Raw genomic sequence first — 26,736 nt, forward strand, 5'->3', positions numbered from 1 at the left:
TAACCACCGCCTACCCGACACCTCCACTTGGGGGTCAAATACAACTGTCTCATTCCCCGCTTCCGCACCCCAGTGACCAGCTCTAGCCCACAGTGGCCACACCCTCGAGGCACTCGGTTTCTGTCTGTGACGCGCCTGTCGGCGGCCTCCCCACAGTCTTCACCGGCACTTCCCCCCAAAGGAGCCCTGGTTTCGTTTGGGGCCACGGGCGCCTGCCTCCGGTGGGGGCGGCCGCAGTCCTCCGCCGCACACCCGCTCCCACCCTCTCGAAGCCCCAAAGCAGTTAAGGGAGCAGAACGCGGGGGAGCTCCTGCGAAATTTCCTTCGTTATGAAAGGATACCATGAATTTATTTTTAAAAATGGGTGTCCTTTCTGCGCCCGCCGCTTCCTTCCGGTTTGGGAGGGCAGTGTAGAGAGGGTGCCTCGCGCTGTGGCAGCCACCGCGGGCCAGGAGGCAGGCGACACCGCACGTGGAGGCCGGGGCAGGGAGGAGGGACGGGTCTGCACTCCCTGGAGGCTCCTTCCTCGCTTTCTGCTGCGGGCGGCTAGCACCGCAAGAGTGGCCGCTCCAGCGGGGCCTGACGGCGCGCCTGCCTCCGAGGCCCCCTAGGCGCCGGCCGGGTGGCCTGTCCCCAGCGCAGCAGCCAGGGGGAGCCTGTTAGACTGGCGGTCAGCTGACCTCTCTGCTCGCCGCCACTTCGTCACCCTCAGGGCTGAAGGCAGAGCCCCGTGTCCCGCTTCCTCTTCTCCACGGCACTCGGGGCCGCCCCTGAGCTCCAGTGGCTCAGTGTCGAGAGGTCTTGCCCGTCACTCACCACCTCATTTCCTGGCTCTGCCCTCGCAGCCCGCACTGCCCAAAGCCGCTGGTGGCCTTGACTTGCTCTGGATCTGGTGCAGGGGGACCCCCTCTGTCACCAGCAGCGATTCGGGGAGGACTGCCTACCCGAACGTGCACAGTGCACGGAATGCAGTGAAAGGTGGCTTGGGGCCAAAGCAGCGCGTGTGAACACCCACAACTGCTTGTGGGAAAATGTGAGCCCCACCTAGGCCAGCAGGGAGCCCGGTGCTGGGCACCGGATAGGTGCTCGGTGGGGACGCGGCGGGTGGATGAACGAACAGCACACAACAGGCTCCATTTACATTTTTATTGAATGAAAGGTGGAAACGCGGAACCTACAAACAGATTTTGAAGCTGATTCCGCGCGTGTTGATGGGAAGGTCTAAGGTATGACAGGTTGAGGGGCCTCAGGCCAGGGCTGTGCATCCGCCAGACCACGGCATTGAAAGCATCGTCCACAAGGATGTGGATGTCGAAGACATGGACAGGATGGGAGGACAGGGCCCCGGAGCCTGACCATGGAAGACGCTGGTGGTCCAAAGCGGAGGGGGGGAGGGGAGCTGACGATGTGGCCGCTGGAAGGTGGAAAGAAACCTGGGAACCAGGGCCCTACCCTTCCCCACATGGGCTGGAGCATTACACGGCTGGTGATGCCTTCTGGGGTGGGGGTGGGGGCAGGTTAGAAGGGTCCACTCGGGTTGCTCAGCACGGCCGTCGAGGACTCCAGGCCCCGCCCAGCTCCTGGCCACAACCGCCCATTTCAGCATTTGGCCAGCGACCAGACCCAGCACAGTCCCCACGCACCGAAGGCGCCGGCTCACCGCGCCCGCCTGGCCCTTGGGGCGCAGCCGGGGAGGACCCGGGGCCTAGGCGCAGCCCCGAAGGCTGGCGACGGGGACAGGGCGGGGGCGGCCAGCTGGGGGCGGGGCGGGCAGGAGCCAGGCGGGCGGGGCGGTGCGGATTGGCTGGGCACCGCCATGTGACCGGCCCCTTATAGGGCGTGGTGCGGGCGGTGGAGTCGGGTGCGGCGGCTGCCGGGCCGGGCGAGGTCCGGTTTGGGTCCGGCAGCTCCGTGGCTGATCTGCTCCGAGCGCCTGGCGCGCCCCGCGGTCTCCCTGTCGGGGCCGCCGGGCGGGGGATGCGCGCGGCGCCCGGGAGCCATGGTCCGCTTCGGGGACGAGCTGGGTGGCCGCTATGGGGGCACCGGCGGCGGGGAGCGGGCCCGGGGCGGCGGGGCCGGCGGCGCAGGCGGCCCTGGCCCCGGGGGGCTGCAGCCGGGCCAGCGGGTCCTCTACAAGCAGTCAATCGCGCAGCGCGCGCGCACCATGGCACTGTACAACCCCATCCCGGTCAAGCAGAACTGCTTCACCGTGAACCGCTCGCTCTTCGTCTTCAGTGAGGACAACGTCGTCCGCAAATACGCCAAGCGCATCACCGAGTGGCCATATCCTGCCGGGGACCGGGTCGGGAGGGGGGCCTCCTGGGCGCGCAGGCACGGGGAGCGGGCGCGGTGTCGGCGTCCACTGACCGCCGGGTGTGGGAGGGGCGGCTGGCCCGGGGACCGAGGGGCCGGGGCCTGGCAGGTCGCATGCGGCGCCCAGTGGCCATCTTTCTGGGGCCAGGAGGAGGGTGCGACCCAGAGACGGCGCGGCGAGGAGGGGGCGGGGCGGGGCTCCGGGGCCCCTCTCCGCGCGCCACGGGTGCGTGTGTGCGCACGCGCGCGCGTTTGGTCGTGGTGGCGGCGGCTGCGGGAGCTGGGCGTACGCTGGGTGGAGCCCCCCCGGCCTGCCCCGGAGTCGTCCCTTCGCTCCCTCGGTCCAGACGCAGAGCGCGTGGCCGCCTCGGAGAGCACCCGAGGGCGAAGCCAGGGGGTCCGTATAGGTGGGAGCCTGGCGTGGCGCGGGCTCGTGCGCGTGCCTGGCTGCAGGTGCGGGCTCGTGTGTATGTGTGTGCGGGCAGGACGTGAACCCTGTGCTGCGCGTGCGTGCGTTTGGGGCTCTCGGGACATGCATGTTCACGTGCCTGTGTAGCTACATGTGGCAGTGTCTTTAGGGGGGAGTGCGCCTGCGCGGGGTCGCTCCTCTGGCCTCACGCAGGGGCGCACCACCCCCTCCCTTTAGGGCGGGGCCGGGTGGAGCTGTCCGCGGTGCTGACGGCCGCCGGCATGTGGGGACCCGCGGGCTGCCACGACTGCAGAGGCCTCTCTGGGTGGCCTCCAGAGAGGGAGGCAGGGGTGGGCTCTGTCCCGACGGGTCATAGGCCCTCGGAGGCCCCCTGGCGTCTGCTGGGCTGCTGCTGACCACAGGCCTCCGCGCCCCCGGCTCTCCCTGGCGCCTCCTGGCCAGTCCTTAACCCACACACTCCCTTTGAGTATATGATCCTGGCCACCATCATCGCCAACTGCATCGTGCTGGCCCTGGAGCAGCACCTCCCTGATGGCGACAAGACTCCCATGTCGGAGCGGCTGGTGAGTGTGCCGGCAGCTGGTTGTCTGGACCCAGACCCTTCAGGATCTGGGGCAGCACGCCACCCCTTCAGCTAGAACAGGCTGATTCCTCCCTGAAGGGATGAGAGGACCCAAGCAGCCAGGTCAGCCCCCGATGCGGGGGCGGGGGGTAGCTGCTTGGCCTGTGCCACCAACCACCCTCCACCCCAAAGGGCCATCCACCGCCGGCCTTAAGTCTGCATGAGCTAAGAACTAAGAACTAAACCTGGTGTGTGTGTGTGTGTGTGTGGTGGGGGCAATTCCTAAAGGCATGGGGCCAGGAGTGTCAGGCTTCGAGGGCCCTGGGGAGGGGTGGCTGCGGCAGGGTGCTGGGTCTGTCAGCCTCTCCTGAACTGACCCTGGCTTGGAGTTGCTTCCCTGGGGGCCCCTCCAGGCCTTCTTCCAAAACATCCGGTGTGGTCTCCACCAGCTGCTGCCTCAAGCTCCCAGACCCCTGCTGAGGCACAGGGCCGGTGCCAGGGCGGGGTCTTCTCGGGAAGAGCTGGGGCCACTGGAGGGGTTGGGCTTGGGCAGTGAGGCCGTGTGCTCCGGCCCCCAGGTCCCCCAACCCCTGGGCTCTTGACGTGGGCAGGGGAGTGGTCTGGAGAGGGAGCCGCCGAGGCCTCTGCCCCACATTCGGCAGGTGACTGATCCTCCCCAAGCCTCTCTCCGTAACCTCAGTGGAGACAAGCAGTCACAACACGGCCTGTGTGGTGTCAGCCTGGGCTCCGGACCTCCCTGCTGCCCCCGCCACAGGCCCTGTGGTGGGAGAGGGGTCAGCGAGGCTGCCCTGGGGGCTCACAGGCAGCAGGGCACTGGGTGAGGCAGGGAAGGGGACAGCCGTGGTGGACTACCAGGGGTGGGAGGCCGGGGGCACACTGTTGGAGCATGAAGGGCAGTGCGGCCCTGCCCCCCCAGTGGAGTGGGGTGAGTCTGTGCTGAGCCTCACCCGGGCGTGGGGCTGGGTGGGGCCCCTTGCCTGCTCTGGACCCGGGCTCCTGCTGCTGTGAGCTGGTGCCCAGCACCCACCCTGGAGGGCAGAGACGAGGGGGAGAGAGGGAACAGCGATTCCTACACGGAGTCGCAGAGGCCAGGCCCCAGGTGCCCAGGTGCCCCCCCCCCCGGGTAATATCCCCGAGGAAGTGTGGTCGGGGTTGGGCTGGAGAGAAGCAGGCCAGGAGGCAGGGAGGCCAGAGTGCAGCGGCCAGGCTCAGGCCTGTCCCTGCTGGCTGGCAGGCAGGCGGGCTTGTGGGCCAGCTGGGCGTACAGCCAAGTCCCAGCTCCTTCCTCCAGCCTGGGGGGGCTGGCTGGTGGTGATGGGCGTAAGCCCTTTGCAAGGGTTGGGGGCTGAGCTCGGGCCTGGCCCGGGGCCTGAGGAAGCCTTGGCTAACCCCTGCCCTCTGTGCCGGCCTCCCTGGCTGGACAGAAGGCTGGCTCGGAGCCAGGCCTGGAGAGGTGGCGGGAGTGGCTCTGGTCTGGCTTGGAAGCTGGTGCTGCCACCTGGGAATTGGCCACGGCTGGGGGAGTGGGGCGGCCTGGGGGGTAGAGGCCCTCCGTGGCTCCCTGTCTGGGAGGCTCTGCTTTCTGCCCACTCACTGCCTTCCTGAGCAGCCTTCAGCGGACCCTCGCTTGCAGGGCCACCCACCTTTCTCATTGGCTAGTGCTCAGCCATTCGGTCAAGGGCAGAGCTGTGAAGCCAGGGGTCAAGGTGGGGCCTGCCCATCTCCCCCAGGCCTGCCCTTCTGTCTGCCCAGAAGCTTTCTGGGACGATCCCTGTGCAGGGCCCCACAGCTCCCGTGGAGCAGGAGGGGAGAGGGGCGGTCCAGCCACATGGGGCCAGGAGCCTGGGGGCAGAGTCTGATTCTGGCATGAGTCAGCATCAGGGTGGCAAGAAGGGGAGCGGGGCTGGGATGGACACTGCACAGGGAGGCCCGTCAGCTGGGGGCCCGAGAGGCTGGGCCGAGGGCCCGCTGTGGTGGGGCCCTCAGGGCCAGGGTTTCCCGGAGAGGAAGGCGCAGGCTACGGTGCTGAGTGGGAGCTGGCAGAGCCACCTGGCCCACCCACCCTCACTGCCCTGCAGCCCCAGCCCTGCACCGGCAGGGCCACCCCCGCCTGCCCTCGTGCAGCAGAGCTGGCGTGCGGGCGCCTGAGGGCTGTGCCCGATCGTCCCACGCTGGTCTCCCAGTGCGTCCGCCCCTTTGCCAGCTCCCGGGCTCACCTGCCCCAGGCACTCTCTGCCACTTCCATGGCCATCGACCTCACGCTCTGCACGTGCCCACATGGTGTCCTCCCCAGCCGGGCTCTCTCAGCTTGTCCCCACCTTGCTCAGCACCAGAGAGCCTGTCCTATCCTGCTGGGCAGAGTGGTGTCCTGCGGGGTGGGGAGAAGGTTGCCAACAGTGCCCCGCTCCATTCCCGCGTCCACGCTGCTCCCTCCGGCAGCAAAGCCTTTCCTGTGGGCCGTCGGCTGGATGCCTCCCCTGCGCAGGCTCCCTGGGCCCAGCCATGTGTGCTCCCGAGAGCTGCCTGTGTCGATCATCCAGAACACGTGTGTCAGTGAACAAGTGGGCCCTGGGTGGCACTCCGGCAGCCAGGGCATTGACCTCGGGAGCCCAGGTTCAGGCCCAGGTGGCCTCGGATATGAGTGTCTGGCCTAGGCCCTCCGTCTCTCTGAGCTTCAGTTTCCTTTGAAGTGGGGTGGGCAGTAGCACTTACTGGCCGGCGTTCGGCTGCCCTGGCCATCGCAGGAGAAGCCCGGGAATGCGAGAGTTGTGTGGTTATCGCACCCCTCCCCCCGCTGGGGGGCGACCCAGCCCTACCCGTGGGGACTAGGGCGTGGAGGGGGCCGCAGTGACCGGGCGCTGTGTTCTCCCCAGGACGACACGGAGCCGTACTTCATTGGCATCTTCTGCTTCGAGGCCGGGATCAAGATCATCGCCCTGGGCTTCGTGCTGCACAAGGGCTCCTACCTGCGCAATGGCTGGAACGTCATGGACTTCGTGGTGGTCCTCACGGGGTAGGTGGCCCGGGCACGCCCTGCTGGGGCAGGGTGGCCTTCCTCGCCCCACCGGAGGTGGCGGTGTGGCTGCAGGGGCTGTGTGTGGGGAAATTGCGGCTCGCCACTCATGTGGGACTGAGCGGTGACTGTGCTGTAGACCTTGGCTGAGGGGCCAACTCTTAGGGACCTGTCCTCAGGTGGAGGTCACTGACAGAGGCACAGGGGCGGGGCCACTGGTTCAGTGGTCGGGTCACCACGGGGGCAGGATTTCCAGGGCAGGAGTTGGTCTGGGCCTCAGCAGCAGCGCGTCCGTGGGTTGGAGCTGCCTTCTGCCGGAGGCCGCAGCTGTGAAGGTGTCCCTGAGCCCCGGGGCTTGGCCGTGTGGGGGTGCAAGTGGCTCCTGGAAGCTGTTGATCCTGCAACCTGCCCACCGCTTCCCTCTTCACGGAGGCCCTGACGGTGACCCACAGCAGCCCGGGATCTGGGAAGCTGGCTGCGGGGGGGGGGGGGGGGGGGGCGACGGGCTGGGGCAGAGTGCCCTGCCCTTCCTTGCTGCACCCCGACCCTTCGGGGCCTCAGTTTCCTTTTCTGTCTGGTGGGTGCTGTAGGGCCCTGCTCTGCTGCTTTGTCTAGTAGCTGAGGGCAGGGCTGAGCTCCTGCTTGAGCTCCGGTGGGGGGTGAGTGCTGGGGGGTGTGCGGCACAGACCTGTCTGCATGGCTCCGTGGGCTCTGCCCTGAGCCAGGGACTCGGGTCTGTTCTTCCCTGGAGACTCTGGGCCAGGCCGTGGCCACGTGGGCCCCAGGAGACCCAGAGAACCGGCCAGTGTGAGGGGAGATGAGAGGTGCTCCCCTTGGTCCTGGGACCGATGACACCAGCCCATCACCAGCACTGATGGGACCTTGCTGTATGTGTGTGGCCCTCTGCCCCACTGATGCCCCTTGGGGGTGGAGTGGGGGATGTCTGGCCAGCAGGCACTGCGGGGGTTGGGGGAGGGTCGGGGAGTGTCACTGTTTACCTCTCTCTCCCTCCCTCTGGATGTGAGTCCCTGAGGACAAGAACAGCATCTTATTTTCCAGGGTGTCCCCAGAGCCTAGCTTGGGGCAGGCTCCCTGGAGGGGTCAGGGGTGTCTGCAAATTAGCGGATTATTGAAGTGACGTGGGGCGGGATGGGGTGGGGGTGGTGCCAGCTGAGCCCGTGGTGCGCTGTCCATGGTGCTGTGTCGTCGAGCTGCTCAGGGTGAGGCGGGGAGTCTGCCCGCACCCACCCCTTAGCAGGACCCCTGGGTCTTCCACAGGCATGTCCTGACCCCAGGCCCCAGGAGCCTGGGCCCCTCCATGGGGTTGGGCGAGACCTCCTGAGGGTGCCCCTGAGCTGCCCTCCCTTGCCTGGTGACCACATTCCCGGCGGGCTTGCCATCCTGGGAGCCCCAGTGAGAGGTCCCCAAGGGTCCCCCCACTCCGGCCCTGCAGACCCCCCCCGCCCGCCCCTCTTGTCTCTCTGTCTTCTGTCCTCTTCTTCAGCTGTGCATCCTTCCCTCCCTCCTCCGGTTCCGACTCCTTCCCGGCCACACTCCACCTCCCTGGCTTGCTCTCGGGTCTCTGCCTCCGTCCGCACGTCTCTCTCCGTGGGTCGGTTGCTCTCAGTCTGCTCTTTCTTTCATTCCTCCCGTTTCTCTCTTCTGTTTTGCTTGTCTCTTGTCTGGGCCTGGAGGCCCTGTGTTCTCTGTCTTCAGGAGGCCGGCTGGGAGCCGGCACCCACCTCTCTGTCCAGCCCTTGACCCTAGAGCCGGCACTGGCTTGGGAGGGGGAGGCCCGGTAGGAAGGGCGACCTGTGTCCCGCAGGGGTTCGCACGCCGGTCCAGAGTTACGGGAGGCTCCTTGTGCAGCACACAGGACGTGCAAGCCTGCATGTGCGTGTGGTTGCACGTGTGCCTGCATGTGCACACACATGGGTGTGTGTGTGCATGCGCCCATGTGTGGATGCATGTGTGTGGGTGTGGGCTTGCATTCATGCGTGGGCAAGTATGTGTGAGAACGCCTGTGGGGTGGGTATGTATGTGTTAGTAAATGTGTGTGTTGGTGTGTGCACACGTGTGTGCATGTGGGTCTGGGTCCAGTGTGCATGCCTGTGAGTGGCAGGGAGAGGCCCTGAATCCTTCTGGGGTGAGTGCTGGCTGGTGGGGAGTCAGGGAAGAGCCCTGACTCCGATCCCTCCTGAGCTGACATCCCTATGGGGAGCCGTCCAGGGGGCCTGTTATTTCTTGCTGCTTTGTTGTTTTAATTAGGGTTAGCCTAATTGGTGCCCAGAGGGCTGGAGGCCCTGCTGGGTGGGGAGAGGCTCTTGCTGCTGCCTGGCAAAGCCCAGTGCACCCCCAGAGTCCAGCTGGGGTCTCTCCTGCTTCTGGGGTGGGTCTGCAGGCTGTGGGAGGGCCCCAGCCCCGCCTCCGGAAGCCTCTTCCCCTCCTCACCTGCTTGCCTGTGAACTGAGCCTGGGCTGCACCCTGGACCTTGGGGTGGGGGCACAGCCTCTCATCCTGGTTCCCTGGGAGGGACTGAGGGCCTGTCCTGCGGCTGTCCTGTTGGCACTCCATCCATGTGTCTGTCTAGCTACGTGAGCCGCCCCACACAGGGGTCGTTTGTTAACCGCGCATTTGTTCAGGATTTGTTGGGTGTCAGCCAGCACTGAGCACGCCGTCCGAGCGGCACTGTGCCCACCCAGGGCTGTGGGCTCACTCGCTCTCATCCCCACCGGTTCCTCTCAGCTCACGTTTATCACTCCGCATCGGTCTTCCTCCACCCTGTGCTCCACGGCTCCGTCAGGTGCCAGCGTGTCCTGAGTACGCTCCGTACGTGAGAGTGCCAGGCTTCCTCTGTCCCACAGAAAAGGGGCAAGGAGGGCAAGGCAGGCTGGAGTTGTCCCTGCCAGGATGCAGGTGTGGTGGTGGCCCTGGTCACCGAGGGGAGAGGAGAAGCCACCAGGCCGAGCGGCCCGTGTTTCAGGAGGGGCGGGTGCTTCTCAGAGGGACGAGGGGCATGGAACGTGTGAGCAGGGCCGTGGGCGGGGTGGGTGGGTCCTGGACCCTGGGGTTGAAGCAGGGTGGAGCAGCCCCTCTGCAGTGCAGGGAGACTTGCAGCCACAAAGGGTGGGAACGGGGGCCCTGCGGCCCCGAGGGCAGGAGGTGGAGGGGCGGAGGATTCCCTGGGGGCTCCGGCCCGAGTGCTGCTGGGCTGGTCCGGGATCTAAGGACCCGTGGGTGACTAGACAGAGTCCTGGGGGTGAGGGCGTGGGGTCCAGACCCCAGGAGTCCAGGCCCGTCTGTCCATGACTGCGGGAACAGGGTGGGGGTGCGTGCAGTGTGTGCACTGGGAGAAAGAAGGGACGGCGTACCCACATCCCCGAGCTGACCACCTGGTGTGTCCTTCCGGCACCAGCGTGCCCCCCGCCCAGTTCCCTCAGAAGCCCCTGCCTCACCCTTTGGTCCTGAGGGGTGATTCCAGCTGGCACAGGGCCAGGGTCACCTCAGAGTCTGGGGACATCCTCCTGCAGGAGAGAACCCCAGAACCCCGAAGCCCCGAGCAGCCCCGCCCCATCCTGGCCCCAGCCTGGGGCTCCCCTTCCTAGTCCTTGGGGACAGCAGAGAGACGTGTCCCAGCCTGGGCAGGTGGGGCCCCAAGGGGACACTTCCAGCCACACCTCTTGTTTTACTCCAGATTAAACTAGAGTCTCTTTCCAGGACGTGTAATTAGAGCTTAGAGGCCCTCCCCACCCCCGCCCCCATGGGCCTCCTGGGGTTGGGGGGGGCTCCTGCAGCTGCTCAGTAAGGGAAGTGGAGCGGAGAGGCTGTGGGCTGGGACGCCGGCTGGACAGGGCAGCGGGTGGACCAGGGACCTCACACCTGAGTGCGGGGTGACTCTGTCCAGGGGACAGGACACACCCTGTCTCAGTGACCGGAGACTCGTGGGCTGACCAAGTGTCAGCTCTGCAGCGGTGCCACGTTCAGCCCCTGGAGCCACTGCGTGTCTACCCTTCCTGCATCCTCTGACCCTGGTCCTGCCGGGGGTCTTCCTGCTCCATCAGGTCGGGGTTCACTGGACTTCTCTCTTGTCCCCGTCTGAGGCTGGAAACAGCCCCTCCAGCATGTGGCTGGGACGGGGGCAGGGGCTGAGTCCAAACAAGGGCCCTGGAGCAGAAGAGGGAGGCTGTTGGGGCCTCATTATTGGGGGTCTGAGTGAGGTTGGGGTCCCTGCAGGTGGTGTCTGTGGGGCATCACTGGTGACTGGTGGTCCAGGGGGGCTGGCAGGTGTTTGAGAACCCCACCCCTAGGGTGGGCAGGGATCTGGCTGGGTGGAGCCGCCCTGTGCTTAACCCCCAGACACCTCCCTCTGACCAGGCCCGGGGCCCTGGGGACAGGCCTGCCTGACCCTGGGTTGTGGAACCCCAGGCAGAGGTGGGCAGAGTGGAAACACCCGGCCGGCTGTTTACAGACGACTCTCTCGCCCTCGCCCCTGTGTCTCCTCTGCTTCAGAATCGCTTACACTCTCCTGCGGGGGGGTACCCAGAGCCACACCCCTCCTAGGCACTGGCTGCAGCCCCCGCCCGCCCCAAAGGCCTGGTGGGCCTGGGCAGGAGGGACCCAAACTGCTGGACGCAGGCCTGAGCCTCTGGCCCTGGGGTGTCCCCAAGGTGGGCTGGGTCCACTCCCGGGCTGCACGGTCCTATGTGGGTGAGGAGAGGTGTGGAGGGGGTCGCTGGGCAGCGTGGCAGCCAGTCTGCAGATGCTTCGGGCGCAACCATCTGACCTGGCAGCCCCTTGGGTGCGTTGGCCCAGCCCCTGCAGCCTTGCAACGTGCCCGCATCACAGGCCCCCGGGACGGGACACCTGGTGGAGACGGAGGGAGGCTTCACCTGGACCCCAAGGACCTTCTGTCATCTTCAGGGCCTGGGCTGCTTGTCCCCAAGGCAGGTGTGGTCCCCAGGGCCTGGTGGGGGCTGGGCTGGGCGATCTGTTCTTCACTGTTCGTCTGGGTGCCTGGGGCCCTGTTTCTGCTCACACCGAGGCCTCCAGCAGTGGACTTCCGAGCTGGAGGGTGTTCGGCCAGACCACTGTGGCCACTTTGATTCCGATTGAGCCTCAGAGCCAGATGGAAGGCGTTTCAGCCGGTCCCACCCTGTTCCGTGGGAGGGGGTGGGGTGGGGTTGGGGTGGTGGCCGGGCAGCCACCCGCTCCTGGGCCGTCGTCTGTTGAGGGGGGCTGGGGGAGCGCTGCAGAGTCCCCCGTCCCTCTCCTTCTTCGGTCTGTAGCTGGTGGGCCGAAGGGGAATGGCCGATAGCCTCTAAATTAGTTGCCAACTGTGAGAAGGAGCCTTTAGGTAGAAATGCACTTTTCCACTTGCTTTGATGAAACCCGTGGGGGTGGCAGCAGGCCCCAGATCTGGAGGGCCCCTGCAGAGGGGCTGGGCCTGTGAACTTCTGGGGGCTGCCCCTCCGGGCTCAGGCTGGGTGATGTGTCCTGGGGCCCACAGGGCGCAGGCCTGGCACCCTCTCCCTGGGTTCTGTGGTTGGTGCACTTGCTGATGTCACAGGAAGCCAAGTTTCTCCCTTTCGGGGGCAGGACCCTGAGCCCTGGGCTTGGAGCTGGTTTTGCTGCTGAGCCCCAGGCCCTGCCCTCTACCCCCCACCCCCAGGGAGGAATGGGTGTTGGCCTCTTCTGGTTGCTCGGCCTGGGGGGGAGCAGGTGCAAGGTCAGAGCCTCCCCTCCAGCTCTGCCCCCTGGGTGTGCCGTGCCTGCCCTGTCCACCACCCTGCCGCCCCTGCTGGGCTGGCCCCTCCTCACCCCTCCTCACCCCTCCTCACCCCGGGGGCCCTCCCTGCTCTGGCCAGCTCTCCAGCGACCCACTTTTTTTCAGCGATCTTGTTCCCTGGAAGGCCGTGTGGCTGTCCCCTCCCGCTGCCCTGACAGGCCCAGGCAGGCAGCTCACACCACAGATGGGCTGCCTCAGTTCTGAAGGTGGGCGGTCCGAGATCAAGGTGTCCGCAGGCTTGGTTTTGTTGACGCTGCCTTCCCACTGTCACAGCTCCAGGCTCTTCCTGTCCTCCGGGACACCAGCCCTGTCGGGTTGGGGTCCACCTTAGGACCTGCTTTGGGGCCTGTCTCCGAATGTAGCCCCACCGGGGCTGGCACTGCGGCTGCAGGACGGGCCTCTCTGGGACCTGACAGCACAGCTCCCCACGCCTGCACCCCGGGGCCCCACGTCCACCCCGAGGCTGGCGTGCTGTGGGCGCCTTAACTGATCCAGCGCCTTCCTCCCCTTCGTCTGATGCTGGGTCCTTTGTCTTTCTTCCCAGTCCCCGGCCTCTGGGTCTAAAGAAGCCACAGCAGCACCAGCAGATGAGCTCTCAGGGTGGGCTGAGCCTGGGTTCCCCGCCCACTGGGGGACCCTACCTGCCTGGATCGGCACATGGGTTGGGGTTCCCTGGGGGTGGTGCAGCCCTCTGCCTGGGGGGAGTCCCCGGGGGCCTGTAGTGTTTCTTCCCACTCTGCTTGCTGTCCTCATTCCGGGAATGCAGTGTGGGGGCCGAGCAGCCTCTGGAAGTCAGCTTCCCTCTCCCATCGCCCGGTCTACACTGGGTGCCGTGTTTCCACGGGGACCGGGGGCTGGGGACCGGAGGCTGAGGCCCGGAAGTCCCTGCAGTGCCAGGTCTGCAGACACACCCAGCAGGGGGCCCCGCCCTCCAGCTGCCCTCCAGCCCTGCCCCTGACTGTGTAACGGGGCTGGGGTGGGGCGCTGGACCCTGCACCGTCTGCAGGAAGGGCTTCCCTCCTGGGGTGGGGTGCCCCCCCCGGGGCAGGGGCCCCCCAGAGTCTCCAGGACTTGGCCAGAGCTGCAGTTACAGGGGAGCAGGCAGGGTGACTCCAGACACGTGAGTAGGTAAATACAAACGAAAGCTGACTCTCTGACACTTTTAAGTCCTCAGCCAAGGACATTTTTTCCCATTACTTTAGAGACAGGTGAAGGGAGAGAGAAACAATGCTTGATTGCTTCCCTTATCTGTCCAGACCGGGGATTGAACCCTCAACCTTTGGGTTATCGGGACGGTGCTCCAACCAGCTGAGCCGCTCTGGCCCGGGCCAACTGTGGTTCTAATCTGATCATCCTGAGCCAAATGTTGCTGCGAACACCCCCTTTGAAAAGGTGAAGCTGTTATTGTGAGCTAATTGTCGGTTCATGAGATACAGAAAGTGCCGGCCTGGGAAGCGGCTGACAGCGCGGCTGGACGCGGCCCAGCGGCCCTCCCGGGCCCCTCCCTGCAGCCCGGTCCCGCCCGCACCCCACGCGGATCCACGTCTGTGATCGTGTCCTTCCAGGACATTATGGGGATTGGGCCGCACCTTCGGGACGGCCTCTCTCACTGTGCAGTGTCGAAGGGAGGCGGGAGTTCCTCGAATCCCGGGCATTTCTGAGGCTGAGTAGTGCTGTGTGTGTCCGGCCACAGTCTGTTCAACTGTCCCCTGTTCAAGGGCGTCGGGGTAGCTTCCCGCTCTTGAAGCGTCACGAACAACGCTGCCTCCCTCCCCCGTGTGCAGGGCAGTGGGGTGAGCTTCCGTCCCACCACAATATTGTAGGGCCTGGCGGCAGCTGGGAGTAGATGTTGGAGTGGCCGTGGCCCAGCACGCCTCCGGCCTTCCCACCTGCCGTGTCGGGGGGAGCCACACCTCCGTGTGCTCCCCGGCACTGGGCACTGTGCCTGCGCTTATTTCCGGTCTCCTGTGTGTGCAGTGGGCTTCGTGTGGCCGCAGTGCCCTCTCCGTAACTCGGGGGAGGTCGGACAGCCTTGGTGCACAGCTCCTTTGCTCTCCGTCTGTCCGCCACGGGAAATGTTTCTGCATAAACTCTGCTCGTGTTCCGATTGGCTTTATTCCATTTTCAAGTTTCCAGTGGTCACAGTCAAGGTTTCTTCCCAGTGTTTGGCCTTCAGACTATGATCTGCCTTGTTATAGATTCCTGGAGGTCATCACGTTTGGGAGTCACTCAGCCTCTTGGACCTGTGGGTTTAAGTTTCTTGTCGAATTTGGGAAGTTTTCAGCCCCTGCATATTCGAGGCCTCTCAGCCTGCCCTGGCTGGACCTTGCCCTCCTGGGCTCTGATCTGCTAGTCTGGTCGTCCAGCCCGCCCTCTCACCCCGGCCTCCTGTCCCCTGCGGCCACTGGGCTCCTTCCTCTCTTCCCTCCACTGCTGGGGGCCACCATTCTCTTAGCTCTGCTCTCGGCTGTTCTTTTCAGCCGTAAAACTGCAACTAGATCCTTCTCGATGCCTTGTGTCCCTCAGAGGAGGGCTTCTGTCTGTCCCAAGCACAGCAGCAACCGTCTGTGGAAGAACAGGTGGTTCTGACCCCTCTGACACCTCAGGGTGGGGCGGCTGTAGCCGAGGGTCATCGGCTGTCGGGTCTCCGCAGCATTCTGAGTGAGTTTTGGTTAAAACCTGGACATTTTCACATTATTTTCTGAGACTGTTCATTATTTAAGCCTTTTTTAGCTGAGTCTCTGGTCCTGAGCCTTGAGGGGACCAGGGCTCTCTGCCTTGCCCTGTGTGGGTGCCGGGGCCAGGGAGGAGAACCCTTCAGGGCAGGGGCTGCAACACCTCTGTGTGCAGGGGGTCACTCTTCAGACACTGGGCTGTGACCTGAGCATGGCCCCAGGCCTCTGCGCTGCCCGGGGTCTCCAGCCTGCTCCAGTGCAGGGGAGCCTGCCTGGGGCCTGGGCCTGTGCTCCAGCTCAGCCCGGTGGGGGTGGGAGGCTGAGACCCACAGGCTGTCTCCATGGCAACGCCAGCTGCCTCCTGGGCTTGAGGCAGCACCTGGAAAGTTGGTGACAAAGCAGTTCCTGGCCACGTGCAGGTGCTGGTGCTGGTGCTGGTGCTGGTGCTTCCCCTCGGCTCCTGTCTCCTGGGCGGGGCCCCTCGGGCTGGCGGCCCTGCTGCAGCCCTGGTCTGGAGGCCCCTCAGCTGCATCGTGTGAGCGGGGCCGGGTGTGTGCTGCGGAGGCCTCTTCCGGACAGGGCAGGGCAGAGTGTGCAGAGGAGGGTGTCCTGGGCAGCTAGAGATATGTGGTCACCCTGTCACTTGTCTGCTCCTTTGCAGGACACATGGAGCCAGAGGCTCAAGAGCTGCTCGGTGGGCCCGGGGAGGGTGCCCGCCTCCCATCGTAAAACAGGGTGCAAGTATTTTCTTCCCAGGGACCACTCTGAGGATTCAGTGAGCTGTGCAGGCACCCATTGGGGCAGGACCTCTCAGGTTGCCACTGCTGGCCTCTGCTGTGGTCCTGGCAGTCCCCAGGTCGTTCCAAAGCAAATGCAAATGGGCCTGGGGACTTTGGGGCCCATGTGGCCTGTGCCGCACCCCTCAGGCTCTGCATGGACCCCTTGAGGGATGGCCCATGAGGGAAGGGTCCTCTCCCCCAGGGTGGCAGCAAGCAGGAGGGGGATGGGCAGGGGCAGGCAAGTGACTGCCAGGTGCGTGGGGTCGGGGTTAGGGTTGACGAGGGCAGCCAGGGGTTCTTCTGGTCTTGTCACTTCCTCAGAGACAAATGACAGCTGTGGGTTCCTGGTCACCTCTGGCATTTTCAGAAATGCATGGCCTGCGTGGGGGTGTGTGGCTGGGCTGGGAAAGCTGGGGGTGACCCACAGTCTCCTGCACCAACAGCTGTTGACATGAGGGGCCCTGAATCTGGGGGCTGTGGGTGAGATCCGGGGTCAGGGTTCAGGGAGCCAGGTGGCGGCTGCAGCTGTGTGGGAGCGTGCCCTCACCGTGGGTGCTGGTGCAGACGGGACCGGCCAGCCTGTCCGCCATGTGTCCGAGTGTCTGCGTGTCCGCGTGTGCTGGTGGCCTACAGCCTCTGTTTTTGTCTACATGCAGGCTCGGGCCCATGGTGCTGTGTGTCTGAACGTGTGTCCTGCCGTCCCCATGTCCATGTGTAGAGCGGGAGGCAATGGGCCTGGGTGGACAGCAGTCAGCAGCCGGGTGTGTGCGCTCTGGGCTGTGTGTTTTATGTCGCTGTAATCATAAGTTACGTACAATGTTGCATTTTACTTTTTTCTTTTTGTTTAGCAGGTGAAACCCACAGGCCATAGTGGTCATTCTTTCACTGTGAGCAGTTTAGGGGCTTTCGGTGCCTCCAAGACCTGCATGGCCAGCACCACCTCCCGTTCACTGTAGCACGTGTCCGTTGTCCCCCGCAGAAGCCCGCAGCCGTGCGCAGTCCCGCCCCGCCCCCCCCGCCCCAGGCCCGCAGGCCCCAGTCACGACCGCCCCGCTTCCTGTGTCCATGGGGTGTCTGCCTGGATGCTCCACGTACACGCGTCACACAGCACAAGGCCCTTTGTGTCTGGCTCTCCGCTCACTGTGATGCGCTTAAGGCGCATCCGTGCTGAGCGTGCGTCAGCTCACACCTGCCTGTTCGCATCATGTCACAGACCCACTGGTTCTCTGTCTTGTTGTTTGTAGCGGCCCTCGGGTCCCGTTGCCGTGACGTGCTGTTGCTGATCCCGAGAGGGCTGTTTGGGGTTACTCATTGTCCCAGCTGTGGCCTCCTAATTCTGCGTGACTTGATGGGACAGGTTTCCAGAGTGGGAATGGGGCAGCTGGAGGCGCTGCCCCCGTGCGCGCCGCCTGGGGTGCTGGGCTGCCGCTGAGTCCCGGGAGGTTGGCATGATCTCCAGGAATCGTCCGTTCCTCTCCCGCTTCCCGTTCACATTCTGTTCTGTCAGCCAGGACTCCTGAAATGAGATTAGATGAGAATCATGGTGCAATTCTTAATTTTATTATTCGATTTTAAAGGAAACCCTTCCGGATCAATGTGGGTTTGCTGGCACTGTGAGAGTGGACTTTGTGCGTTGAAAGGGTTGTGCAGAAAAGATCTTGCTTTCTAAAAAAACAACACTTCATTTATTAAAGTTACAAATCTAAGAACAGAGCTCTTTAAATATACTTAATTCTGTCTGTGACCATAGGGATGGACCTTGAAGGCATCATGCTGAGTAAGTGAAATAAGTCAGAGAAAGACAAATACTGTGCTTACACGTGGGGCCTAGAAACCCACAGACACACAAACACACCCAACCCACGAAGGGGCAGACGTGCAGCTACAAGAGGGTGTTGGGGCGGGGACTGCCGAAAGGTGTCCCAAGGTGCAGACCTCCAGGTGTTCGAGCCGTCAGGGCTGGGGACGCGCTGAGGGACCCCCACCGACAGACGAAGAGGGAGGTGCAGAGTGTCCCACCTCCGGGAGGCACTGTCTCCTCTCGTCTTTGTGTCAGGGGGACGTGGGTGTGGCTGGACCACGGCAGGCGGACAGTCTTGCTGGCGCCCTGAACTTGTCGTGATTATTTCCTCAAGAAAATGGAAACGTTTTCGATTCAGCTTACAAAAGTCACGCGTATGCATTCGGCGATTTTTAACAATGATTTTGAAGGAGACTCTAACAGTACTGCATCCCATTTCATAAACTTAATTATGTCAAATGTTTACAATTCATTTGTAAATTTTTTAAAATATGTTTTATTGATTATGCCATTACAGTTGTTCTAATTCCCCCCTTCATTCCCCTCCACCCTGCACACCCCTCCCCCACCATTCCCCCGCTTAGTTTATGTCCACGTGTCTCAAGTTCTTTAGATTCTATATTTCCCCTACTATTCTTGCCCTCCCCCTGTCTATTTTCTACCTATCGTCTATGCTACTTATTTTCTGTACCTTCTCCCCCCTTCTCCTCCTCCCACTCCCCTGTTGCTAACCCTCCATGTGATCTCCATTTCTATGGTTCTGCTCCCGATCTAGCTGTCTTCTTGGTTTGCTTTTGTTTTAGGTGTGGTTGTTAGTAACTGTGAGTTTGCTGTCCTTTCACTGTTCATATTTTTTATCTTCTTGTTCTTATATAAGTCCCTTTAGCATTTCATATAATAAGGGCTTGGTGATGATGAACTCCTTGAACTTGACCTTATCTGAGAAGCACTTTATCTGTCCTTCATTCTAAATGAAAGCTTTGCTGGATAGAGCAATCTTGGCTGTAGGTCTTTGGATTTCATGACTTGGAATACTTCTTTCCAGCCCCTTCTTGCCTGGAAGGTCTCTTTGGAGAAATCAGCTGACAGTCTGATGGGAACTCCTTTGTAGGTGACTGTCCCCTTCTCTCTTGCTGCTTCTAGGATTCTCTCCTTCATTTTAGTCTTGGCTAATGTAATTATGATGTGCCTTGGTGTGTTCCTTCTTGGGTCCAACTTCTTTGGCACTCTCTGAGCTTCCTGGACTTCCTGGAAGTCTATTTCCTTTGCCAGACTGGGGAAGTTCTCCTTTATTATTTGTTCAAATAAGTTTTCCACTTGCTCTTTCTCTTGCCCTTCTGGTACCCCTATAATTCGGATGTTAGAGCGTTTAAAGATGTCCTGGAGGTTCCTTAAGCCTCTCCTCATTTTTTTTGAATTGTTGTTTCTTCATATTTTTCTGTTTGGTCATTTCTTTCTTCCTTTTGGTCCACCCCCTTGATTTGAGTCCCAGTTTCCTTTCCATCACTATTGATTTCCTGTGCATTTCCCTTCATTTCAATTAGTTTAGCCTTCATTTGTTCCTCTAATTTGTGACTAACACTGACCAGTTCTGTGAGCATCCTGATCACCAGTATTTTGAACTGTTCATCTGAGAGGTTCGCTATTTCTTGGTTGCTCAGTTATCGGCTCTGGGGCTGAGTTCTTGAGCCATCATGTTTTGGTCTGTTTGTGCCTGTTACGGATGAGGGGCAGAGCCCTACGTGTTCCCAGGCAGGGCAACCCAGTGGCTGGGTTGTGATGCTACATGTGGGGGCGGGGTCAGAGAGCGCAATGGTGGTCCCCTCTGCCGCTTCCCTCCGCTGGGGCCTGCTCGGTCTGGCTCACTGCTCACTCCTCTGCTGGTTTATCTGTGTGTGAATGTGTAACTGCAGTCAGCCTGCCAACTTGCGCCCTCACTGGGTCCGCGTGTTGCTGCCCCACACCTGGGATCTGCCCACGGCTGCCTGTGCGCCTGGGTGGGGAGACCTTTCCTGCCCCACCGCGCTGGCTGCTGGCTCCGCCCTTCTTACCAGTCTGGCTGAACAGTTCCTTGTTGGACTTACGTGTACTTAAATTGTCTGTGTTTTGGCTGTGTTTTTGTTACTGAAATTTTATTGACTTTAAACTTGGTCGTGAGAGGAGGCACAGGGTTTCCACCTACCCCTCCGTCTTGGCGGAAGTCATTTGTAAATTTACTGTAACTGGACTTTCCCATTGAGTACAGTATGTCCAGTACATAAGTATAAATATGGCGGATCATACATTTGCTTGAAAGTTCTGGTGTTTTTTACCAACTTTTAAAGTTTTCAACTCGAAACCCCAGGCCTAAGTCACTGTTCCCCTTCCCCGTAAACAATCCAAGCCTGCCAGGCCTGCTGCGGTGTGTCCTGCACCGCAGCCCCCGCAGATGCCGGCAGAGCGAGCTGCACGGACTCTCCCCGCCGGGCTTCGTGGGGACTGAGTGCGCGGCTGCACCGGGTGATCACTGCGGGGCCCCTGCTGGGGTCCAGGGGCCGCCTCGGGCCACACCCCTGGGCCGGGACACCTGGGTTTGCCAGGGGGTGTCTAGACGCCTGGGGGACTGGAAGCCCGAGGGGGAGAGTGACGGCCCCCCACCCCACCCCCGAACGATCCTCTAACTGGGAACCGCCTCGGAGCCCTCGGCCCTCACTGCGCGGGCGGGCGCACTTCCACACCCTGGCCTGGCTGGCAGCGCCCCACGCACTGCTCTGACCCGCCTTTCTCTCCCTTTCACGTCCCTGTAAACGGTGAGTTTGGAACTTTCTCTGCGAGCAACACGTGCACCGCCCGGCAGGTGTGACGAGGTCTTCCGGACCCCACCCTGCGCCTCGTGCCTGCCACCTCCGCCCCTTCCCCTGCGGGTGGTGACGGCCCTGCAACCTGTGCCCGTCGTCGCAGTATGTGGGGGGCGAGCGTCAGTGTCCAGGAGCAGCACGGTGTGGTGGTCGTGGTGTGTGCGGTGTGCGGTGTGTGTCCGTGCACAGACAGCGAAGCGGTTCGCGGCCGGACTCGTTTCCTCTCCACGCTGCGCGCGCCGCGCGCCATGTCCCAGCAGCACTGCGCTCTCGTCCTTCCCCCGGCGGCAGACACTGCTGCCCGCGTGCTGCGTGGAGGTTCTTCGGCGGTTTGTGTGACGTGTCTGGTAGAGTTGGAAGTTGCTCTTCCTGGGTGATAGGGCAGCTTATTTTACGACGTTCCAGAAGCGCTCTGTCTGCAGCGGCCTCCTCCACCCGCCAGCTGCCTCTAGACGTCCCCAGCTCCCCTGGTGTTTGCTAGGTGGATGGGAAATGGGGTCTCCCGGTCACTGTAATCTGAATTCCCCTGATTGCCAGTGGTTTTGAGCATCTTCTCTCTCTCGTCATTTGTTGATCTTTCTGATATGTTTTTCATCGGAAGTTATAGTGATTCTTTATATGTTCTGGAAACCAAGTGTGTCAGTTATAAGTATTGCAAACATTTTTTCTTTTCATTTCCTCTGTAGCATCTTTTGTGGTGTGGTTTACGTTTCATGCTGGTCAAATCTGTCTGTTACTTTGCGGTTAGTGATTTTCATCTTCTTTAGAATCATAGAATTGTTCGCTTGGGTTTTTTCCCCCCAGAGGTTTAAATTTTGCTTTCTGTACTAAGGTCTCTTTTTGATTTTCCAATTTTAAAAATTATGCCAAAGTTTTTACATAACGTAAAAACTTGCAGTTGTGATCATTCACTGCGTGGCATGGCGGTTTCGGATGCACTAACGTGCTGGGCGCCCCCACCCCCCCCCCACCCCCCCTGCCCAAGTCTCCATCTCTCCGACGCGACCCGCCCTCCCACTCCCCTCCCAGCCCTCAGCCCTTCTGTCTGTGTGGTTTCCACGACCCCCAGCTCCTCACATGGGTGGGACCCTATGGCATTTGTCTGTCTGTGATGGGCTCAGATCACTTACCGTCCTGAGACCCACACCGCACTCTGCCCTGGAACGTCAGTCCTTTGTAGGTCGATACCCCGTCGTAAGCACACACCATCACCCGCTTCTCTACTCCTCCGTGGTGGACCCTGAGTTCCTCCCACATTCTAGCTGCTACGGATGCTGCTGCCGTGAATCTGGGTTTGCAGACACCTCCACGCCCCGCGTTCATTCCCTCCGGGTGTGCACCTACAGCAGAGTGTGCTGGGTCACCCGGCGTGTCTGCGCCCAGCCTGTGGAGGACTCCCCCCCAACACTGACTGCTGCCCTGGCTGTGCCATTTAGAGACCCACCAGCAGCTCTGAAGGCGTCCCGTGTCTCCCCCTCGTCCCTGCCGACTCTGGCCCACTCCTTTGTCTTCTCTGACTGCAGCCCCCCAGTGGGCTGGGAGCTGGGATCTCCTCTGACTCGTTTTTGGGTGGAGCACTTTTCCTGTTGGCCGATCCGGGTTTGCTGTTGTTATTGATTTGTGGGGGTTCTTTCTATGGTCTGGCTCCTAACTCCTTGTCAAGCTTGACTCGTGAGGGTCCCCTCCCACCCTTCAGGCTGTCTCTCAGCCCGTGGTCCCTCTGATGGACAAGAGCTGTAGATTTTGGGGGGCTCAGGTGTGCTCCTGCCACCGCCCACGCTTTTGGCGTCTTGCCCTTTGCTGCATCCAGGGTCCTCTGGACTAAGGATTTTATTCTCTAAGGTCTTACATTTAAATCTCTGACCCATGTTCGGCTGGGTTTTGTATGTGGTCTAAGATAAGGGGCCAACTTTTTCTTGTGCGTGTGGACATCCACTTATCCCAGCCCAGGGCGGTGAAAAGACTCTTTCCCCCATTGACGGGCTTTGACGCTCTCGCTGAAAATCAGTGCGCCGCGTGTGAGGATGCGTCTCAGGCGGTTGTTCTTTTTTTTAAAATATATTTTCGATTGTTCTGTTCTGTCAGTCTGTCTGTGTCTGTGTGTCCGTCCTTCTGCAGCACCACATTGTTTGCGTTAGTGTAGTTTTGTAAGAAGAGTAACATTTTTTTTAATTAAGTTTATTGGAGTGACGTTGGTTCATTCCATGACCTGTTTCAAGAGTGCACTTCGGGGGTTAGGGCACCTGCCCGTTGCCCTGGGTGCCCACCACCCGAGGTGGAGTCTCCGTCCATCACCGTGGACTTGGCCCCCTTTCCCCTCTTCGTCCTCCCCCTCTGGGACCACCATGCTGTTGACTGCGTCTGTGAGTTGGTCTCTCTGCTGCTTTCTGTTTGATGTCCCACATATGAGTGAAATCACAGTTCTTGTCCTTTTCTGCCTGACTTAAATTTAGCATCATCTTCTCAAGATCCACCCATGTTGTCGCAAATGGCAGAGTCTTTCATCTTTTCTTATGGCTGAGTGGTGTCCATAGCATCTATGTACCACTTCTTCTTTTTTTTAAAGATTTTATTTATTTTTAGAGAGAGGGGGAGGGAGACAGGAAGAGAAAGAAAGGGAGAGAAACATCGCTGTGCAAGAGAAATATGCCCCTAACCCAGCCCAGAACCCAAGCAGGTGCCCTGACTGGGAATCGAACCGGTGACCCTTTGGTTTGCAGGCCAGCACTCAATTTACTGAGCCACCCCAGTCAGGGCTGTACCACTTCTTTAGCCAGTCGTCCACCCAAGGGCACAAGGGTAAAAGTCATATGATCGTATCAATAGAGCAGAGAAAGCATTTGACAAGATACAATGTCTATTTATGATGGAAAAACTCAGTAAGAGGGGCATAGAAGGAAAGTAACTCAACATAGTAAAGATACAGGACAGACTCTCAGCTAACAGACTCCGCAGTGAAAACCGAAAGCTTCTTCTCTAGACTCGGGAACAAGTCCAGGCTGTCCATGCTCACCTCTCTTACCCAACATGGTGTGGAAGCCCTGGCCAGAGCAGGGGGCCGAGAGAGAGAAATTCACTGCATCCAAGCTGGGAATGAAAGTAGAAACCCTTAAAGACTCCAGTAAAAGACTATTAAAACAATAAGCAAATACAATAAAGTAGCAAAATACAAAATCAGTGCACAAAAGCCTGTTGCATTCTTATATGCGAAAGTGAAATATCAGAAAAGTAAATGATGAAAACAATTCTATTTGCAATTGCAACCCGGAGAATAAAATACTTAGAATAAACCTACCAAAGAAAGTGAAGGACCTGCCCTGGCTGTTGTAGCTCAGTGGCTTGAGCATGGGCTATAGACCAAAGGGTTGCTGGTTCGATTCCCAGTCAGGGCACATGCCTGAGTTGTGGGCCAGGTTCCCAGTGGGGGACGCACGAGAGGCAACCACACGATGTTTCCCTCCCTCTCTTCCTCCCTTCCCCTCTCTCTAAAAATAAAATAAATAAAGTCTTTTTTAAAAGGAAAAGAAAAAAGAAAGTGAAGGGCCTGCATGCTAAGAACAGTAAGTTTTAAAATCACGAAATGCAAATCCTCCAATTTTGTTCTTTTCTAAGATTGTTTTTGGCTTATAGGGACCCTTGAGATTCCATGTGAATTTTAGGATGAGCTTTTCTATTTCTGAGAAAAATGTCTGGAAATCTGATAAGGATTGCATTGAACTGAGGTCACTTTGGGGAGTGTTGACATCTTAATGATATCGTTTTCTTTTTTAAAGACTTTATTTATCTTTAGAGGGGAAGGGAAGGAGAGAGGGAGAGAAACATCGCTGCATGGTTGCCTCTCGTGCGTCCCCCACTGGGAACTGGCCTGTAACCCAGGCACGTGCCCTGACTGGGAACTGAACCGTGATCCTTTGGTTCGCAGGCCCGCGCTCAATCCACTGAGCTACACCAGCCAGGGCCAGTATTGTCTTCTAATTCATGAATATATGTCTTTCTGTTCTTTAATTTCCCTCAGCAGCAGTTCTCAGTGTACAAGTCTTTTGCCTCCTTGGTTAATTTTATTCCTAAGTATTTTATTCTTTTCCATGCTATTATAAATGGATTAAAAATTTTTTTGATTGTTCATGGCAGGTGCATAGAAATACAACTTGTCTTTGTGTTGACTTTGTATCCTGAAACATTGAATTCATTAGTTACAGTAATTCTTGGTGGGTTTTCTACAAATTTAGGGGTTTCTACATACAAGAATGTTGAGATTTTTACAGAAAGTGCATTGAATGTGTAGATTAGTTGGGACAAAGGGACATCCAGGGATGCCACACTTGAATGGCACTTGCAGTGAACTTTAAACTTGAGAACTTGAGTCTGTAATTCTGGAAACTTCTCACGTGTTGTCTCTTCAGACGTTGCTTCTTCGGGATTCTTTCCTGGAACTCACATTAGGTGTGTGATCGCTTACCTTCTGTCCGGCTGTTTTTCTGCCTTTCTGACTCTGTGGGTGAAGTCTTACTTCTGTTTTCTGAACCATTAATACTATCAAACCACGTCACCAGCCTCGAGGATGACTCATGATTATTACTGATATTTCAGTAACTGTTTGTTTATTGGCAGGACTTCTAGTTTCTGCCGTCCGTTTCGTGATTTCCTGACCTCCACTGAGCAAAGTTCATTTTCCGAGAGTCGACTCTGGTAGCCGAGTCCCTCTCATCACAGTCCTCTGGCGCCCGATGGGATTTAGTTTTGAGTGGATTTTCCGGCTGTCCTTTTTTCCCACCTGAGAGTTTCAATCTTATTTTGACCCCAGTTTTCCCCTCAAGTTTTACTCCTCACTGCAGTGTATTTAGGGCCACAAAGCCGTCTTCACCAAGATTCCCGGGTAGGTTTCAATGGCACAGCCAACAGGATTGCTGGGGATCTGGCTGTGGGCTGTGAGGGAGAAAGGAATCAGGACGAAGCCTTAGTTTTGGCTTCAGTGACAGTTGCCTGGTCACTGCGAGGGGGACACTGGGAAGGAGCAAGACTGCGAGTAAGGATCGGAAGCTCTTCAGTCACCATGATATTACTGCAACTCTGAACTTCAAAAACAAGGGCATTTTTAAAAAAGATATTTTATTTATCTATTTTTAGAGAGAAGGGAAGGGAGGGAGAAAGAGATGGAGAGAAACATCAATGTGTGGTTGCCTCTCGTGGACCCCCCACTGTGGACCTGGCCTGCAACCCAGGCATGTGCCCTGACTGGGAATCGAACTGGTGACCCTTTGGTTTGCAGGCCGGTGCTCAATCTACTGAGCCACACCAGTCAGCTAAAAACAAGAATATTTTTAATACTTGCATTCAAGTTTGGAACAGAGTTCTTTAGGTGTTTACTGTTAAAGGCTTTTTGGTTGATGTCCAGGTGGAAATGTTTAAAATGCAGAGCCCAGAATTCCAGATTTGAGCCAAATGTGTTGGTTTGGAGTAATAAGCACACGGTGGTATTCAGAGCTACAGGGGGTCCATATAGAGTGAGCCCTGGGCAGAGGAGGGGACGCTGGCAAGTAAGACCTAGAAGCGGCTCCCGGGGAGTTCAGAGAAAACAAGAGAGACGGCTGACGGGCGAGAGAAGAGACCGTGTAATGAAAGCACTCAAGTGTTGGAATGGGGAGGCAGTGGGGTGGGGGCCGGGTGGACACAGCCCAAGTGACAGAGGCCAGGGCGGAGCAGGGGCTCCCACGAGAGCGTGGGGGAGGGGCGCAGAGCAGCGTGCTGCAGCACAGGTGGGTGTGGGGTCTTCCCTTCAAGTTGCAACCTGTTTTCATGTGAACGGAACTGACTGGGGTGGTTTTACTGAGCCCACCTTCCCGACCCTGGTGCCCATGGGATCCTGCGGCACAGTGAAGAGGGGCCATCTGTCCAGCACCGTCCAGCTCCATCTTCCGCCCGCCCCTTGCCACCTCTCCGGAGGCAGCTGGGCTGCAGCGGGGGTCGCTCTGGGGGCGCGGTGCACACAGGCCTGGACCCAGCCGGAGACCGGCAGGTCCGAGGCCAGGCCAGGTGCCGGACCGAAAGCCAGGGTCCGCCCAGTGCTGGCTCTGCTGGTATAGCCACGGCGACATTACGGGGGAGGAGCCTCACCCCAGTGGGGGACTCAGGCAGAAGGGTGGGAGGGGTGCTGCCCTCTCACTCTCTCTGTTTCTGCCAGGATCCTCGCCACGGCCGGCACCGACTTTGACCTGCGGACGCTGCGGGCCGTGCGGGTGCTGAGGCCCCTCAAGCTGGTGTCTGGGATCCCGAGTGAGTCTGGGAAAATCGCGGAGGCTCCAGCCTGTGCCTCCCCCGCCCACGGCCACGGCCACGGCCACGGCCACGGCCGGACCAGGGGCCTGTGAGCTTGCTGCTCTTGACCCCAGGGTACCAGGCGGAGCGGGAGCAGCGGGCCTCGCGGGGGTGGGGGGGCGCCCTCCAAACGACGGCCCGAGGGGGACCCGGCTTCCCGGGCTGTGGCCTCGGTGGTCACCACCAAGATGGCCTCAGCATCCTG

The 26,736-nt window shown here is 60.1% G+C and overlaps 1 protein-coding gene across 2 annotated transcripts in view; it reads left to right on the forward strand.

Moving 5' to 3' along the window:
* Positions 1-1,866: 1,866 nt before the first annotated feature.
* CACNA1B (calcium voltage-gated channel subunit alpha1 B) overlaps positions 1,867-26,736 on the forward strand; it is a 137,809-nt gene continuing 112,939 nt past the window's right edge. For both annotated transcript variants that reach the window (XM_037036648.1, XM_037036649.1), the window contains exons 1-4: positions 1,867-2,283; positions 3,201-3,306; positions 6,200-6,339; positions 26,398-26,489. In XM_037036648.1, coding sequence (XP_036892543.1) covers positions 2,000-2,283; positions 3,201-3,306; positions 6,200-6,339; positions 26,398-26,489 — 622 coding nt within the window. In that variant the 5' untranslated portion in view covers positions 1,867-1,999. The remainder of the gene's footprint in view (positions 2,284-3,200; positions 3,307-6,199; positions 6,340-26,397; positions 26,490-26,736) is intronic.

The sequence above is a fragment of the Sturnira hondurensis genome, unplaced genomic scaffold (genome assembly GCF_014824575.4).
Source record: "Sturnira hondurensis isolate 20B ecotype Veracruz unplaced genomic scaffold, ASM1482457v3 Scaffold0022908, whole genome shotgun sequence".
Lineage (NCBI taxonomy): Eukaryota > Metazoa > Chordata > Mammalia > Chiroptera > Phyllostomidae > Sturnira > Sturnira hondurensis.